The sequence below is a fragment of the Notamacropus eugenii genome, chromosome 4 (assembly GCF_028372415.1).
Source record: "Notamacropus eugenii isolate mMacEug1 chromosome 4, mMacEug1.pri_v2, whole genome shotgun sequence".
In the NCBI taxonomy this organism is placed as follows: domain Eukaryota; kingdom Metazoa; phylum Chordata; class Mammalia; order Diprotodontia; family Macropodidae; genus Notamacropus; species Notamacropus eugenii.
Genome location: NC_092875.1, coordinates 187,488,381 through 187,506,573, shown reverse-complemented (window position 1 = coordinate 187,506,573; position 18,193 = coordinate 187,488,381). Strand labels below are relative to the sequence as shown.

General features: G+C 44.9%; 1 protein-coding gene across 1 annotated transcript in view; it reads right to left on the bottom strand.

Moving 5' to 3' along the window:
- The window catches only part of JARID2 (jumonji and AT-rich interaction domain containing 2), a 334,461-nt gene extending 317,244 nt beyond the window's left edge, over positions 1–17,217 (bottom strand). Inside the window, exon 1 of the mRNA XM_072603889.1 lies at positions 16,381–17,217. Coding sequence (XP_072459990.1) covers positions 16,381–16,425 — 45 coding nt within the window. The 5' untranslated portion in view covers positions 16,426–17,217. The remainder of the gene's footprint in view (positions 1–16,380) is intronic.
- Between the last annotated feature and the right edge of the window lie 976 nt (positions 17,218–18,193).

Genomic DNA, 18,193 nt, shown 5'->3' with positions numbered 1-18,193 from the left:
AAGAGTAAAAATGAATAGATAAATAAATAAGTAGTTTGCCTAGAATAAATTATATTCTAGCTCTTCCCTGTCAAAGAATATTAGTGAAGGAAACAGCAAAACAAAAATGAAGAAAAGAAAGCCTAAGGAAAAAAAAACCTCACTCACTGAGGACATGGAAGCACAGGTATACAGTCCATCATATACTCCATTAAGATTCCTGTTCAAGAAGAAAGCCCAAACCAACTTAAATCTTTCTCCCTCAGTCCTCTCCTCCCAAAAAGAAAGGATGGTTTATTTAGCGAAATGGGTTACTTTAATTTAAATGAATTTAAATAAAGATTCAAAACTAACAACCACAAAGAGAACAATTAGCACAATTTGAAATTCTACTGTCCAATATCTGAGATCAGCCTTCTAATCTAATGCCTAGACTTATATGGACAGTCATTTTTAGTTTGCGAATGCAACAAAAGAAAAATCTCTTTCCCCACTCAAAGATAAAAAATTTAAAATAAGAAACACTTAGAAGATCAAGAAGACTTGAAAAAAAAAAAAGGAAACTGTCCTCTGCAACACAAGCTGTCTTCATGCTTCCAAAGAAGCCATTCTCAGGGGCAGGCTAAGATTTCACTGGAAGTTAAGGAATACAGGGGAGCCTGACGAGTAGCTGCTTTAGGAGAAAAGCAAGAAGGAGCTCAGGGAGAAAAGCAGTGCTTGGTCTGCATCAGTCACACAAATCAACATATGTGTCTTTCTGACTTTCCAATGTTTCACTCCCATAATGCTATTTTCAAAGACACAGAAGGAAAACAAGGCAGCTTCCCTCCCAACACTAAGCTATGCCTAAAATGGTGGAGAAAAATCCACCAAGAACCATCAAGGAGACAGACCTTTCCCCCAGGACAAAAACATCATGGAGAAGTAGTGAACAACTAGCCATCTCTGGGCCTCTCTCATTACCGAGCCATGAAAGATGCAGCTACTGTCATTAAAAGGGATGGGAAATCCTGGAATTGTAGATTTAGAGCTGGGAGGGACCTTAAAGGTCATAGAAGGTTCATTTTATAGAACCAGAAGTGAAGTGACTAACCCCAAGGTTACCCAGGTTAAAGAAATGGACTTTTTAAAGAACAGGACTGGCGTCCTATGATTTCAAGTTCACTGCTCCTTCCACTACACCATATTGCTTTCTGTCTCAATATGTGTATGGCAGGGAGTTCATGTCATGGGCTTTTGACATAAGGTCTCGTTCAAGTGACATGATGTCATAAGGAATGAGCAAACCCAAACGTAGTAAACTACAACTTTGGGTTTCCTGTTCTTTCCTTCAGGAGAATCCCCAAGTTTTTTGACAACAGTCTGATTCCATTTACTTAGAGGGCCCTCTAGTCCCCCAGATCTTAAACACACATAAATCAGAGTCTTTGCAAGTCTCTTTCTCTCCCTCACCCTCTTCCCCTTTCTCTACCTCCCTCTCTTCTCACTGTCCTTCTGTGTTCAAAGGTAGGGTGAGGCGTAGAGGGGGAAAGCATAGACTGGATAGCGTTGAAGAGAATCCAAAATGAAGCATACATCTGGTTAAGGACCTTTCACACAGCTGGTGCTTAATAAATGCTGGCTGAGTTGAATGGTACTCTTTACCCATCCTAGGGGAAGCATCTTCTTTCCCAGGAGCAAAAGCAAGTTTCTTTGAAAGGGAAATCCCACAGGCAGGCTTACTTTATCTCGGGCTGTAGCATCGTGCTCCTCCAGAGAAGCAAGCTGTTGTGATTGGGCAAGATGACATCTTTCTTTCTAAGGATGCCCCCCATGTACAAAGGAGCAAGAAGACTCCTTTCACAAAAGGCACATTAAGGCTCCCATTTGTATTAAACAACTGTAAGCAAACAAAGTATGGCTACAAAAGCTCTGCAAGTCAAAGATAATGGCTTTTCTGGGTAAACTGATTCTCCTTTATTAATCATCATTATTTACACTCCCCAGAGACTTTGCTTACTGCTCCAATAAATTCTGGATAGAAATAACATGACAACTTCAGCAAGCCTCTTGGAAGGGGAAAAAAAAGGAAGGAAGAAAAGATAACACTATGCTAACTGCTAGGAAATGCTTCATTTGAGACTAAGGTCTGTGATGGCAAAGAAACTTCACAAGTAAATGAAAAATGGAATAGGAAAGGGTTACACACCCACCCACACACACCCCTCTTTTTAACTTTAGGTTCACTTTTAGATGTTACCAAACCAATGGAGTGTAAATCCGCATCAGCCTTCTTCAAAACTTCCTTTGGGTTAACCTAACCTAAAGAAATGCTTCTGTAACAGCATCACTAGAGTTTTGATGGTTTGTTATATACACACACATAGTAGCCATAGAGCTGTTATTTTAGGTGGAGAGCTTTATTTAATCTTATCTTGGATAATATGACAATCCATCAGGGCAATATGAAGTTCAGCAACTTCTCACTTTTAGCCAGAGCTGGCAGTGTGGGACAGAGCAAAGAGAATTGGATTTATATCATCAGATCTTGGCACTCATTTGGACAATTCTGAGGGGCTAGACTGGATGGATGGCTTCCAAGGTCCTATGAAGCTTTAAATCTGTGATAACAGCTCAAGTCGACACTGTAGCAGAGTGGGAAAGGCACCAGATTTGTCATCAGGGAACCCAGGTTCAATCCCACCTCTTTAGACTCAGAACTGTGTGACCTTGGACAAGTCAACTCATCGATTGAGAACTCAATTCCCTCAACTATAAAACTAGAGGGACAGACTGGCTAGATGGCCTTTAAGGTCCCTTCCTGCCAGCTCTAAATCTGTGATACTATGATCCAAACTGATGAGCTCTGTTATAAGGCTGGGAACTGTTCCAGTGGTATGAAACAAGGATGCCCTGTTCCCTTCAGCTATGAGACTTGGCCTTTCTATGCTCAAACATCAGGATCATCAGTCAAGCCAAATGTGTTTTTTATTTAAAAGGAGGTTTCCTTTCACTCTGTCAACCACCTTTTGGATTCCAGAGAGTTTAAACCACAATGGTTTGGAATCCTAACAGTAGTTTCGAGGATTACAGTACTAAAAAAAGTTATTGAAAAACATTTTTAAAGACACAAAAGAAACTCATACAGTAGCAGCCACAAGTTGTTCCTCTAAAAAGGGGAGGTAAAGAGCTTAAGTCTTGTCAACCCTGGTTCACTATTAAATCCAGACTTTCCCTAGGCCCTCCCCTTCACTTGATAGGAGGTTAACTAGAAATGTGATATCTGTCAGTCAAGTATGCGATCACCACTGGACATGACTTTCATTCATCTTTAAACTCTTCCAGACAGAGAAAAAAAGCTCTCTTATGATGTAATACCGGTGCTTCTGCCTTTAATTCAAAACTAAATACTTTAAATTTTTAAAATTACAAGCTGAAACTGCAAGGCCAAAAACGCCAAACATCTTGGAATAGCTGCACAGCTGATTACTCAAAGTTTAATCTATTCACCTTGTGAATTTAGAAATAAGGTGAATTTCCCTCAAGTCTGATCAAAGAAAGAAACCATCTGCTCCTAAGAGATCCAAATTCAACTCATGGCCCAAATACAGAGAAGAGCCATGCTGAGAAAAGACAGAACAAAAGATTGCTTTAACACAACTAGAATTCCCAAGGACCTGGGTCTACTCCACTGTACCTCACTTATTCCACTCCTACCTATACAGGATGTCCCAAAAGCCATGATGTGGTTTGAAGCTTAATAAGCACCAAGATTTTTGGCACACCTCATGTGCATGGATGGTCAAAAAGTTCTCAGAATATTACCAATCATATTATGAAATTCAGAAATGTAAGAATTAGAGACCCACCATCTTAATTTGGGCATTCATCAAAGACAGCAACCATTGCCATACAGTGCAGCCCACTTTGAAAAGCAAGTTCATATATCGTATATGTAGGACAAAGCTTTGTGGTGTCATGGTATACCACAACTTCAAGGCAAGACAACATTCCCAAAGCGGTTCAAGGCAGATGAAAGCCATGTGCTACCAATTTAACTGGAGTATTCCACAGACCATGGCTCCTTATTAAATGCTTTACATTCACATAGGCCCTTTTATCTTCCATCATCTCAAGATTATTACAAGCTAAAAATAGTACAAACAGAACTTCAGAGCTCTGGGCATCATAATAATGGGGGGAAGGGAGTAATTTGGTTTGGTTTTTTTTTTTAAATACAGCATTAAGTTGTTGGGTTTTTACCTCATCTCTAAAGGGTCATGGGAGCCTGCCTAACACAAATGGAGGGGAGCAAGGCTGACAATGGTAAAACTGATGACTTGCAAGTTTCATTTAAAAACTTTTCCTGAACACACATACACAGAGCAATTGTTTCTTGGGATACAGACCAACACACATAATATGAGCACCCATACATAAAGGAATGAAGATTTAAACCAAGCCACCTGAACTATTCAAATGCAGAGTTTAAAAAAAAAATTCACATTTTATTCTAGCATAACTCCAAATTCCTTTCAGAAAGACATAGGTCCATAAGTACCAAAGGTATCACAGCAAAGGGGTGGGAGTTGGGGGCATCTTAAGAAAGCAAATAGGTTTGGCCCAAGGAATTGACAAAGCACACTGAGCATGGCCAGCCTAGTTATTCTAACTGATGGACTTTAAAGTCCACCACAAAATGTCAATCCACCAGTCCCTGTAGCTCATGTGCCTCCAAAGATTAATGTGAAAAAAGTGTGTGCAAGTGACTTTAAAGCATGAAGGTGGGTCCAGATCCTCAAAAAAAAAAAAGAGACATCACACACAAACTCAACAAGAGTGAGTCAAGCCTTAGTTACTCAGAGGCTGACAAGGCAGTTTGGAAATCATTTGATTTTTGTCTTCTCTCTCTCCACTCATTTTCATCTTTACTTGGCAGAAAGTTGGGCAGGGACAGAGAGAGAGAAGAGGAAATAAAAAAGGAAAAATTTGCTAACTTTGGTAAACCTAAGAGAGGGATATAGTTTGAAACAATTGGCTTAAATTTATAGATTTTCTATAAACTGTATCAGCTACCATGGAACACTAAGAATATTTATATTTTTTATGCCACTGATAAAAAAAAGCAAATTAATTTGAAAAAGGAGAAAACAACAATGGATGCAAGAAATCAATAAAGGTATGGAATAATCACCATCCTATGAGGGGGGCAGGACAAACAGTATTATTCCTGTTGTACAGAGGAGGAGAACAAGCTTTTATTAAGCACCTACCACATGTCAGGCCCTGTGCTAATAAGCACATTAAAAATATAATCTTATTTGATAATATTTCTCAGATGAGGAAATCTGAAGTTACACTATTAAGTTCCAGGATGAGGACATGGAGTTTGACCTTGTTGTAAGATAAAGCCGTTGGGTATAAATAATCTCCATCTGCTTGAGTCCAAAGCATTCATCTATACAACTTTCTGTCCCCTGATAGTGGAAAGGATATTAATTGTCATCTATTCCAATCTCTACCAATAACTAGCTTCTATGCCACTCAATTCATCTGGGCCTCAGTTTCATCTGTAAAATGAAGGGGTATAGTGAGGATGCTATTTAAGATCTCTTTCAGCTCTAAAATTGATTCTATGGTAAATATCTGTTTTTATTTGACCCAAACCAACTCTCATCCTACTATTCTCTCCTCTTGGAATACTCAAAATGCTTTGAACTAAGTTAAATTAGACTCAGTTAAACTGGTTTTGTTGCTTTTTCCTTATTAAATTCATTTATTTTCAGTTTTCATCATTCACTTCCACAGGATTTTGATTTCAAATTTTCTGCCCATCTCTCACCTCCCCCCACCCCAGGACAGCGAGGATTCTGATTACCTCTTCCTCTGGTTTTGACATTTTTTAGATATAAAAAAAGGGGTGTTGCCAAAGTTAATCCATCACTCACTCCCTCATAAGATGTTCTGTCCCAGGCATACCCACCCATTAATACCCACCTCTAATTCACTAGCCAAATGTCCCTGGATCATACCCCATTCTCTCCAGAGTTGATGGCTGTATTTTCAAAATTACTCTTTTTGGCAAGTAGTCATATATATATATATATATACACATACACCAGGGAGCAGAAGTACCTTGTTGCATACTTGATTCATTAGCAATTAAAGTGTCTATCTCAGTTGGTTCAATTGTTACACAAAGCTCTCGTTGAAAGGATTGGAAGTCAAACCGTATGTCTCCAAGTTTGTCCAGCAAGAGCTTGCCCAAATTGGGGTTATTTAATTACAGTACCATGTACATCGTTACATACAGAGGTCTAACACTTCAATTTATTGTGGCTATCCTATGCTTAAGTATTTGCTTACATAATGCACAAAGCTTTCCAAGGCTGAACTGATTTTTATCCATGTTCCAGTCAAGCTGCCCAGAAGCACTAGTGCCCTCTATAAAACTGTCCTGTATTCATTTTGGTATATATTTACATACATATTTCTTCTCTTCCTTAATAATATAAGTTCCATGAGGACAGTAACAGTTTCATTGTTTTTGTCTTGTGTCCTCAGTGCCTAGTTCCTAGGTGGGGATTGATAAATGCTTGTTTATTCTTAAAAACCTTAGTCTTCCCTTTTAAAGAACTAGATTGTAATTTCACACACACACACACACACACACACACACACACACACACACACACACACCCCTTACTGCACATACTGTAAAATAAAGTGCACACTGTGAAATAAACAGATAGTCCAAGCCAAACAGCAAAGCAATGCGAAAATTTAAGGGGATCTGGCTTTCATATCTCTTTGTCTTAGACATCTCCCCAACTCCTGCCCCCTACCAAAAATTAAAAACCACAGAAATCATTCTGGTCCTAAGGAAGACAGCTCATCTGAAGTATGGAGGCGTTAAATAAAAAAGCATGCGTGCATTATCTATTAAAGCCCTTCCAGGATTCATGGTAACTAAGAACTGCTGTTCATGATGTTTTCAGTGTTCATTGGCCTTCCTTCCTCTTCATGTGTGGTGAAGCTTGACAGGCCTACAAAATTAGTATTGAAAATCCAGACTACTGCTTTTCTCAAGAGAGTGTCCATTAGATATCAGCTATGAAGAACCCCACCTAAGTTTCTCCATACTCCCCCGGTTAAATGCAATCTAAGTTTCCCAGTACATAATAATACAGTGGCTGAATAAGACCTAGCCCACCCCACAATACTACTTCATTAGAAAATGCCTCTGGGTAAATGCAGTGATGAAAACGTCACTTTACCTTAAGTCTGAGCACTTGGTAGGAGATCTAGCATGATTTTTACCTGGAGTTATTACTAGCTGCTATCCTACTGATTGGTTCATCAGTTCAATCCCTATCCAGCTAAACTTTGGATCAGAAAAATATGCAGAATAGACAGGAAAAAAAAAAGGTACAGGAGAGAAAACGGGGGGGGGGGGGGGCAGGGGGGGCACACATATGTGTTTGAATGGGACCCAGATCCAAGTGATCCCTGATTAGAAGTACATACTCTCCAAAGACTAGGGGAGTTATGAAAACAAGTCAGACATCCAGGGCTGCTCTGAAAGAATCTTGGAACGGCTGAGTTAAAAGATACAGCACCAACTTAGAGCCATTTGATTACAATAAGATTTCTGATGAGACCAAGGCAACAAAGAGTACAGAGATGACTTAGGAATCAGGAAGTCATAGACTCAAGATCTCAGACAAATCCTGGCACTGTGACCCTGGGCAATTCTTAAGAACTTTAAAATAGGAAACAGTTGCAGATCAGCACTGATAAGTAGATTTTAGCTAGGTGGCACAGTGGACACACTGGGGTCAGGAAGGCATCAGACTCTTACCAGCTCTTACCAGCTCTGTGACCCTGGAAAAGTCACTTAACCCCTCAGTTTCCTCAACTGCAAAATACTGTTCAGTTGTTTCAGTTGTGACCAACTCTTTGTCACCCTAATTAGAGTTTTCTTGGCAAATATACTGGAGTGATTTGCCATCTCCTTCTCCAGCTCACTTCAGATAAGAAAACTGAGGTTAAGTGACTTGTCCAGGGTCACACAACTCAGGTTTTCCTGACTCCAGGCCCAGTGTTCTATCCACCTCACCCCCTAGCTGCCCCCAACTTCAAAATAGGGATGATAACGAAGATCTTCGCTTCCCAGGGTTGTTGTGAGGATCAAATGAGATAATATTTGTAAAGTACTTAGCCTAGGCCTGGCACATAGCAGGCATTTAATAAATGCTTGTTCCCTTACCACCTGAATTCCGCGCCACACCACCCCCCACCCCCGCAAAAAAATTTCCTGTTCAACTAGGAATTTAAGAGAGGAAGCAAGGGAGGCAGAAGAGACAAGCATTTAACAAGTAAGTACGATATCTGAGAGAATGTAATAGGGGTAGAGAGGCAAGATACTGCCAAAAGTCTTCTAGGAAAAACTGAGGAGGCAGAGCTCTTATGGGATAGAGCAGAAAGAAGCAAGCACAAAACCTCTGAATGGCTGGAAACAAGAAAATCTCTTCCCAATATGCTGATATCATTACATACAAATCTGATTACATACGAACCAATATTCAATCCAAGGGTTTACCACCTTTTACCTGTCACAAAGTGGCAGGGAGGGAGGTATCTCTAACAAGAAAAGCAATGAAACTGGAAATGAAGGACCTAAATCTACATCCCAGGTTTGACCCCAAGCTAGGGCTGTGACAGACCAGATAGTCTCTGAGAGCACTCCAGCAGCTCCCTGTTATCTCCAGAATCAAATATTTTTAAAATCCTGTTTGACTTCTAAAGCCCTCCATCACCTGATCCCTTCTTACCTTTCCAGTCTTCTTATAATATCCTCCTCCCCACTTACGCACATACACACATACACACACACACACACACACACACACACACATATATACTCTCTATTCTTTCCTCCTCTCTCCTGTCTCTCTCCCTCCTTTTCTTCTCTGATCCGGTAACAACCCACTTCTCCTATTCACTGAATTCTCTGGCTTGTTCTCCAAGCTTGGAAATAGGTCCCACCTAAAATTCCACCTTCTGCAAAGGAGCCTTGTATGTAGTTGTTTGAACATTATTTCTCCCTTTAAAGTCTGGGGCTGTCTGTCGGTCTGTTTGTCTTCCTTAGCTCCTGCCTGGCTAAGGCCTGAGGTAGGCCTTAAAGGAAAAGATGAGGAAGGAGTAGAGGTCAAAAGCCAGCACTCATCCCAAGGGTATAGTAGTCTCTTAATTTAACCCAAAATGCAGCAACTCAAAGGAGCAGTCAGTGGAGAAGAAGGAGCTCTTGATTTAAAAAAACAAAAAAACGAAAAAACACTTTAGGCGAATATAAACATAAATCTCCCTCCTTCATTAAGACAAGGACACACCAGGATTCTGGTGACCAGAAAGTTCATTTTCATCTGATTTCCCCCAAGTAAGAATGGAGAAGGATGAATGAGGAGGCAGACCTTGAAATGTGAGCCCTAGACCTACTTTCCAGAGTTCTGGCCTAAGATTAAAAGTGACCCAGAGGGTTATTCAAATTGAGAAAGTCCAAGGTCAAGCAGAAACTCAAGACTTTTAAAATGAGGAGACTGATTTCTGTGGGAACCCTAGACTCAGTTTACTCAGCTGTAAAATGAGAGACTGGACGAGATCATTATTGAAACTCATTTTCAGACTTAAATTCTATGAGGCTAAGCTATGAACCCAAGTCCCAAACCACTGCAGCATAAACCCTACCCCAGTACTAATGAGCACTGGGAACTGGGGAGAGATGCCTGGAAAATCTGGATGGGAAATGTAGGGTTAGACTGGCACTGCTCAGCTCAGAGAGCTAAAACTTTTATTCCCCTAGAGAAGTGGGTCCTTGAGACAATGAGTGCTCAGCTGCATGTTCTCAATTCAGCGGGCCTCCCAAATTTGAGCAGCTCGTTAACTTTTTCTTGGACAGGGGTCAGCGAATGCCAGCACACATACCAGAAGGTGGCAGCCTCTCTACCCCACCACCACCTCTGATACAGCTTGGAAACCTGGAGGAACCAAACCATTCTTCTATCTTTCCACTTAGGTGGGAGAGAAACCAAAGGAAATTGTTGAAGATCCTGAAACCTGAACAAGGATTCTAAAAAGGCTTTGTAAACAACTGAGCTAGCAGCAAGCTAGTATCAAGGGAGTGCCCTGCATCACATCTAAGCCAAGGGTGAAGTTTTGTTTAGCTTGGATTCAGTCAAAGGGCTGCTATTGAGAACCTAGAGGGCCACAGGTTCCCCACTCCTGGACTAGAAGCTCCCAAACAGTGCACTATCTTGTGGCATTTTCCGTAAGCCCAGGACTTAGCACAGTGCCTGGCACACAGCAGGCACTTATTAAATGCTTGCTGACTGACCTGACCTCTCTGGGCTTCAATTTCCTCTTCTGCAAAATGAGAGTATTGAACTAAATCTTGAAGACTTTTTTTTCTTTCAGCTCAAAAATGTTAAAAGAGTCAAGTCACAGTTTTTCTTTCATCAAGGTTTAGGATTCTCAGAGGTTAACGAAGAAAAATAATAAGAAAGGCAAAGAAGGCTGAATGTATTTGTGACTATGGAGGAGGGGGAGGAATGAAAATAACCCCTTCTACTTTCACACCTCTTCTACAGAGCCACTCAACAGATCCTGCTCCCACATAGGGATATTAAGATGAGGGGAAGGAGAAGCCTGCGAAAAGGGGCGCTTTGGCAATTCTGTGCTAATATTGAAATACAGTTACAAAAATATTAAAAATAAACCAGGGTTAATGGACCCCTGGTTAATAACCCCAAGGGTAGATATGCCCTCCTCCTGTCACAAATCAAGAACTCATAACTATCATTTATATTCTTAGAGAATTACCTTGGCTGATAAAGAGGTTCTGCCAGTAGCCTGTGGTCAAACAAGGCTAGCAAACGACAGAGACAGGTCTTCTTAATTCCACAGCACCAAACCTTACTGCCTACACATACCTTAGTAAGCAGTCTTCATGAGTTATCATAAGATTAAACAATTAAATCACCAGATGATTAGTATTTCTTAACTTGGGCTGGTCCTTGAGTACCAGCCAAGCTATCTGGGTCTGCCTGAATATATACCACACCAATGTATCAGGGAATCCAGGTTCACTTTCTTGTCCCAATGAGGCAATTCAACTAAGCCTTTTGTGGCATGCCCACACAAAATAGATTTTCTCTTTTCTGAAGTGAGTTTGTCTAGTTCTCAGTAGACAGAATGAAAGAGATCTTAAAAAGTCTTAAAACTGTAGAATTTACTGGATGGCAGAAGATGTTTCAGAATCCCCTGGGACGTTATAATCTAAAGAGAGAGACAAGACAAAACATACACACAGGCAAAAAAAAAAAAAACCAAAAACATGGAAACAAGGGCAATGCTAATTATATTTTACAGTGATGTATATCAGTGCTGGGTACCTAGCCTAGAGGCTAGAGAGGGTCACATGAGAAGCCTGCAATTTGCTTGACTTGAGCAGTAAAAGGGGGGCAGGGAGGGCATGTAGAAAATGGGTTTGGGGAAAATGCAGTAAGAAATTCACAGTTTATTTCTGCTCATTTCAGAAGAGACTATGAACCACAAAAGCCTGGCTCTTCACTATTTAAACACACATTATGCTTCCTAACTATGATAAAGTGGACCCCCAATCAATCAATAAGCATTTAAGCAACTACTAAGATCAAGACAACTATTTTCAAAAGCTGTGAATTTCAGAAGGAAATTACCAATATTTCTGCTTCACCAAAAACAACCCACCACAGCATCCAAGGCACACCACAAACACTTTTATCTCAGAGACAATCAACCTCAATGAATGACCATTCTTATAAAACTCGGTGTCCCCCCACCCCCACTCCACATTCCACTAAAAGCTACTTACTTTGTATAAACTATGTTTAACAGACTGAGTGGTGCTAAATAAAGCTTTGATTTCTCCAGAGCACTGATACTAGTACCAGGATTAGAACTATGCACCTAAGAAATTCTAAGGTTTCACATTCTGAATTGTCAATAACTAAACTAAGGTGATTTTAAGCAGACCTTCCCAAAACTTTTTATTTCAGGGGGGAAAAATCTGCCCATTTTATACTATAGGAACTACAAATACAGTACTTTAAATTCACCTTGTTACTCATTCTTTATTCAAGTAAGTAGGTCAACACTCCAACTCATACAGGTCAAGGGCAAACCTCAGCCTGGATATGGATTTCTCTCTTTTTAAATGTCTTATTTCAGAGCATATGGGGAAAAGAAAATCTCTCTTATTTTATATGGAAAAATGTAGTTAGTCCTACTACTCCAAAAGATCTTTCTGGAGTTGGAAAACTGAAATAACCTTTAGGACAGAGTGTACACCAGAGTTAACACTGATGTTATTCCTAAAACACTACGAAAAGAGCTAAAAACCCAGGCCTTAGCCCTGCAGGACTTACTGGTTTAACATACTTTATAAGTGTAACTTCAGACAGTCTCACAAAGTAACAACTCTTTTTGACTTGGTAAGCAAGGGAATGACTATTGGAACTCAGAAGTCAATTATTAGCCTAAGTAAAGGCAGGCCTAGCTAATAACCTTGATCAGGCTGTACAGATCTGAGTTTTAATATTATATACTTGAAGCTTTTTTTCTGATTGCTTTTATTGGTTGCAAAACTTCATTTTCCTTTGATTTCAGTAACCCACTTTAGGCTTTTTCACATCCAAGTATTCACTAGTCTCTCTCTCTTTGAAGACCTGGCAGAAAGAATATACATAGCAAAAAGCCTAACCTTAAGAACTGTACAATCACAAGTTGGGGCAGCTAGGTGGTGCAGTGGACAGAGCAGGAGTCAGAAGGACCTGAGTTCAAATCTCCCCTCAGACACTTGACACTCACTAGCTGTGTGACCTTGGGCAAGTCACTTAACCCCAACTGCCTCATCCTGGGTCATCTCCAGTCACTGGATTCAGATGGCTCCAGAGGAGAAGTGAGGCTGGTGACCTGCACAGCCCTCCCTCACTCCAAACAAAGTCAAGTGCAGGTCATGTCATTATTTCTCTGATGGCATGGTCTTCTTTGGCAACGAAGAACGGACACACACAACAGTCACAAGTTCTCTGTGCCTCAGTTTCCCCCGTTTGGAAAATGAATGAAAATTAAATATAACCTGACAAGGCACTAAGGAAGAAATGGGACTTTAACGTCGGAAGGCTTCTTCGTTTAAACACAGGCTTGCGCAGGTGAGTAGCTGTGTGACAGATGACTGAATCTCTGAGCAAGTAAGTCACTAAGAACTCTCTGCACCACTTTCCTCGCCTGTAAAATGGAGATGACAGTATCTCACAAGGTGTGTTGTAAGGGTCTGACGGCATACTGTATGGAAAGCTCCTGCTGTGTAAGTGAGCTATTATTATTTCTAGACAACGAGAGGCGGGCAGAATGAGAGAAAGCAACCGACTCCACAAAGCCCAACTGCCCGAATCAAGAACTGGCTAGTTTAGAAACCGATCTGGCACTTTCCTGTAAGAAGGGGCAGCTACCCTAGTGGGACACAAGCGCTCACTTAAAGCTCATTCCGGTTACGAAGCGCACAGGACGGAGGCAGGGGACCCCAAGGCGGACGGCGGTACCCCAACCCTCCTGTGCTGGAACTGTCCAGACAGCCGGTCACCTCTTTGTCGTCCTCCACGTAGATGAGGGCATGGGAAGCATCTCTCCCGGCTGAAAGATGCGGCCTCGGGAGGAGAGCCCGGCACCACTCCAGTTCAGGACGGCCACGCGCGGGAGGAGTGCCCTCGGAACGAGCCACCCCAAAGTCGGGCGATCGTTCTGGCCCACGGGCGTGGGAGACCTTCCAGGGCTGCTCCACAAGGAGGGGAGGGCACCCGCGGGTGGGGGGTCTGGAACGGGGCCCCTCCCCACCGGCCCACACATCAGTGCCCCCAGACTCAGCGAGGACGAGAGGCTCCCTGGGCCCAAGTGTCCAGGCTTTTTTTAAACAAACAAGTGCACCCCATCGGGGGCCCGGGATGGAGATGACTAATCCGGTTCTGCAGGAAGGAGGACTCTCCTCCGCACCCCACCCCCACCCCCGCTCGCAGGTCGGCGGCTCTCCAGGTGCCCTCACCTGGGGGCACCCTAGGTGGCATCCCCGCCCCGCCCCCAACACACGCCCACGCCGCGCGGGGCCCGCACCTCCACTCCGCTCACGTCTCCCCCCACCCCCCCCCACGCCCCGCTCTCGGTCCAGCCCCCGACGCGCCGGGAACCTCCCGCCTTACTTTTTAACGTCACCGGGAAAGAGGGAGGGAGAGATTCCACCCAAGCCCTTCCCTTTGTGACGTCACAATGACAACAGAACGCGGCCCAGGCCCGGAGTGATTACGATCCGGGAGGGGGAGGGGGTGCGGAGGCGGGGGGGCGGGGGGGGCCCGCACTGACGTTTCGCCGGCTTTAACCTGTTGCTCGCTAGCACGTATGCACGACGGTCTAGAGGCCGGGCGGCGAGCGAGGTCCGGCGGCCGCCCGCGGCCCGAGGGCCGCCATGCTCGAATCTGCGTGCGTGTCGGTTACTCGCTGCAGTTGTGCGTGAGCTCGGCCCCCTCCCCCAAGCCGCATCCGCCCCCCTCCCCCACCCTCGACCCCTCCTCCCCACCAGAAACCGTGCCCGCGGCGGCGCGCTCGCCCGCCGTCACCTCGTCGGCTCGCGGCTTCCACTCCCTTCCCCCACCCCCCCACCGCCGGCCTTCCACCCGGGAAGGAGTCGGAGCCTCCCCACGAGCCAGAAATCCGCCCCCTATAGGCGGTCCAGAAAACCGTCCCCTCCAGAGCCACACGCCCCCTCCTCTCCCCTACAGAGCCACACATGCTCTCCCACGGAGGGAGGCACACGGGCAGCCCGGGCGATGGGAGCCGGCGGGGCCCCCGAGAGCAGCACCTCCGGCTGGGCCGTGAGGACAGCGCGGGAGCGGGGCTCACACATTGTTCACGGTGAACCAACAAAAACCCACCCCGTCGAACTTAGCGGGGGCCGGGGGGGTCTTCCCTCCCGTCTAAGTTCTTCCCTTTCTCTTGGCTCGGTAAATGCATCCGAGGCCGGCAGCAGCCCAGGACGGGGCGGAGATGTCCCCACACCAGGCTGGGTCTCCGGGCAGTTTTATACAAGCCAGAGTTTTAAACCAGTCTTCTCCATTCTCCCAGTCCTCTGCAATGCGGATGTATCTTTAATTCGTAAATTCTTTAGAGAACAGCTTTCAGTTGCTCTGGATTCTTCCCCCTCGCCCTCCCTGCACACTTAAGTTTAAGACGTCCAACTCTAGAGAGAAGTCATTTGGCTTCTCCTGAAATGAAGTCCCTTTTCAAAAAGGTAAGTGTCCCGAAGGTCACCCCACACACCCCGAGAAAAAAGAAAATGGAAAACACGATTTGGGCGTCTCGGTCGGAAACTTTGTTAAAACCCTGCACCCCTTGGAATGCTGATGTGGTCTTTTAAAAATGGGTTCTCTCATCTTCAGCATGCAGATAAATCACCAATCGCTCGAGAGCCTCTCTGGCTAATCCCCCCAGGTCTCCCTTCTTCCCTCCCTCTCCCCCCCACTTAAAAAAGAAGCCACCACACACAAAAACAAAAACACTCCCCATGCCAATCAAAACGTAGCTGTACCAACCACATATTGAACTATTCCCACACGTTTCAATCTTGGGAGATTACCCAATTACGGAAGCCCAGTTAAAACAGTGAAATTATTTATAGTTACATACATCCACATGCGCACACAAGCACTAAAGTCTCACACATTCTCCCCTAAAACTGGAAATCATGAATTTTGAAACAAAACTAATCCACTGCCCCATTATTAAAGTCCATCCCAACAAATGCATTCACCGTAACACGATTCCCAACTGGTTTCTACTGCGAACCAGATAAGCAAAACGACCACATACATTAAATTGGATGTGCCAGTGCAAAGGGACGAGATCGCCATCATCGGACACTCCATTTCAACTTAAAGGGCTTACGGCACAGTCCACAGTTTTTAAAAAAATAATAATAAGCTGGCTCATTTGTATGCCAAGTGCCATAGACAAACCCGCTGGAGAATGCAGTTGGGTTACGTTACTGCAAGCCCTGAAGCTCTGCCGAAATGCTTTTGCCTTTCATCTGAAACTAGAGGATGATTGTGTCATCTGAGGTCAATTTCACTTGGGGTATCTCTACACCGATGTGTTTTTGTAAACCAGACTGGACAGACAAGACTTCGCTTGAAAAATCCCCCTCTCAAAAAAGAAAGAAACAGCCTCATAGGACCCTGTATGTAAAACCTTTTCAGCAGCAGAATTATCTATAAACTTGACATTCACAGCCATTGCTTCAAACTGCAAGTCAAAGGATGGGTTGTTAAGAACACTTACGTATTTCTTCTGAATGATATTCCTCTTGGGTCTTTCCTTGCTCATTCTGAGATCCAAATGCTGATTGCAAAAGGGGACAATTGCTTCATGAATTTAAGCCGTCAGAAATTTGCAAAAAAATATCCTGGTGGTTTTTATTGTTGTTGGTGATGGTTGTAATCCGACTTTTCTTCCTCTTCCCCCAAAGCTAGATTCGCCTCTAAATAAATCCGAAATTGGGAAGGAAAAAAAAAGCCAAAGACGAAGCAGACAAAAAAAAATTCACTTTAGTAAAACACTCATAATGGAAAATTTCCCCCGAAACACACATACACAAAAAAAAAAACCGACGCCCTTCACTCCCCCTTTTTTCCTCCAAAAACTACATCAGCAAAACGTGAAGGTCCTTAGTGTCTGATCTGTAGTTACATCTTGGAAAAGGAAAGGGAAAGATAAATAAAAATGTTGGAAGTCACGTTTATGCTGCAGCAGCAGTGAGACCAGAAGAGTCAACTCCAGCAGCGGCGGCGGCAGAGGCAGCACAGCCCCACAGCAAGGGCTGCACCGCGTCTCTTTTTTCCAAGCACCCTAACCAATGAGAGTCGCTCTCCAGCCCAACTTTAAATGGACTCTGCTTTTATACAAGTTAGGGATCCTCAAGCAATTGCCCATCGGCACCCCAGCCGAAAACTTCTTCAGCAAGACTACGGAACAGACGCCATCCACAGCGCTGAAAGCCTCCGGAGGAAGACCGAAGAGACCCCTGGCCCTGCAGCCAAGAGGTCGGGGGGAACTCTACAAGTAGCTTCTAGACAACCCGCAAGGCTCTTCTCCGGCCCCGAACCCAGGTGTGTAATTGACAGATACTCCCTCGCTCACTGCATGGCACGCTCGGTCGCTCCACCTTCCCCCCTCCACTCCCCTTCCCTCCCCTCCCCTTCCCCAGCTTGTCTCTAGCGCTGTGAAGCTCACGCTAGAGCCGCTGCCACGGCTCCGGCATCTACCTGCAGCCGGGCAGCCCACCGCGCGTGCACCGAGCCCCCCGCCCCAGGGGAGAGCCGCTTGTTACCGGGGCGCATTAGAATCGTCCCCTTGATCTCCTGGAAGTTGTAGTCCCCCGACTACAAAATGGCTATGGCCGTGGGGGTAGAGAACTACGATTCCCAGCTTGCTCCGCGCGTCACCGCCACTCTCCGTCTCCCTCGCCCTCCCTTCCCCCTTCTCTCCTCTTTTCCCCCTCCCCGCAACCCTTGCCAACAAACGCTTGGACGTGTCCCGCGTGCGACAGCGCCCGAGGCTGGCTCCCGATTGGCCCGAAGAGCGTGTGGTCCGCGAGCGAGGAACTCCCCAATCTCCACTCCGGCCTCCCCCCTCCCATTTCCTCCTCTCTCACGCGATGGCTTCCCCCCCAACCCCCCCAGCCCCGCCGCCCTACCCCCACCCCGGGGCGCGAGGCGCCGCCTGTAAGAGCTCGAGGAATCGTGCTGCTCGGCCCTGCGCACCTGGCCTGCAGCCGGGGAGGGGCGGAGGGTAGGGAGGGCTCCCCCCTCTCTCCTTGGAAAGAGCTGCGGAGGGTGGAGGGCATGGGGAGCCCGTACCGGAGGGGGAGGGGGGGAAAACTGGGCCAGACACCAGGAGGAATCCTCGCTGCTAACGAGTTGATCGGCGGCGCCTGCTGCTTGGGCTCGCGAGCCGGTGTCACTCCAGGACACCGTGCGTGGCTTATTTGTGCAGAACTTGCTCAGAATCCGTCTGCAGGGTAGCCTGAGGTCACCTCTGCCTTCTCACGTACCCCGGCGTCCCCACAGCCCCGCACCCTGCCTGGCTGCACACA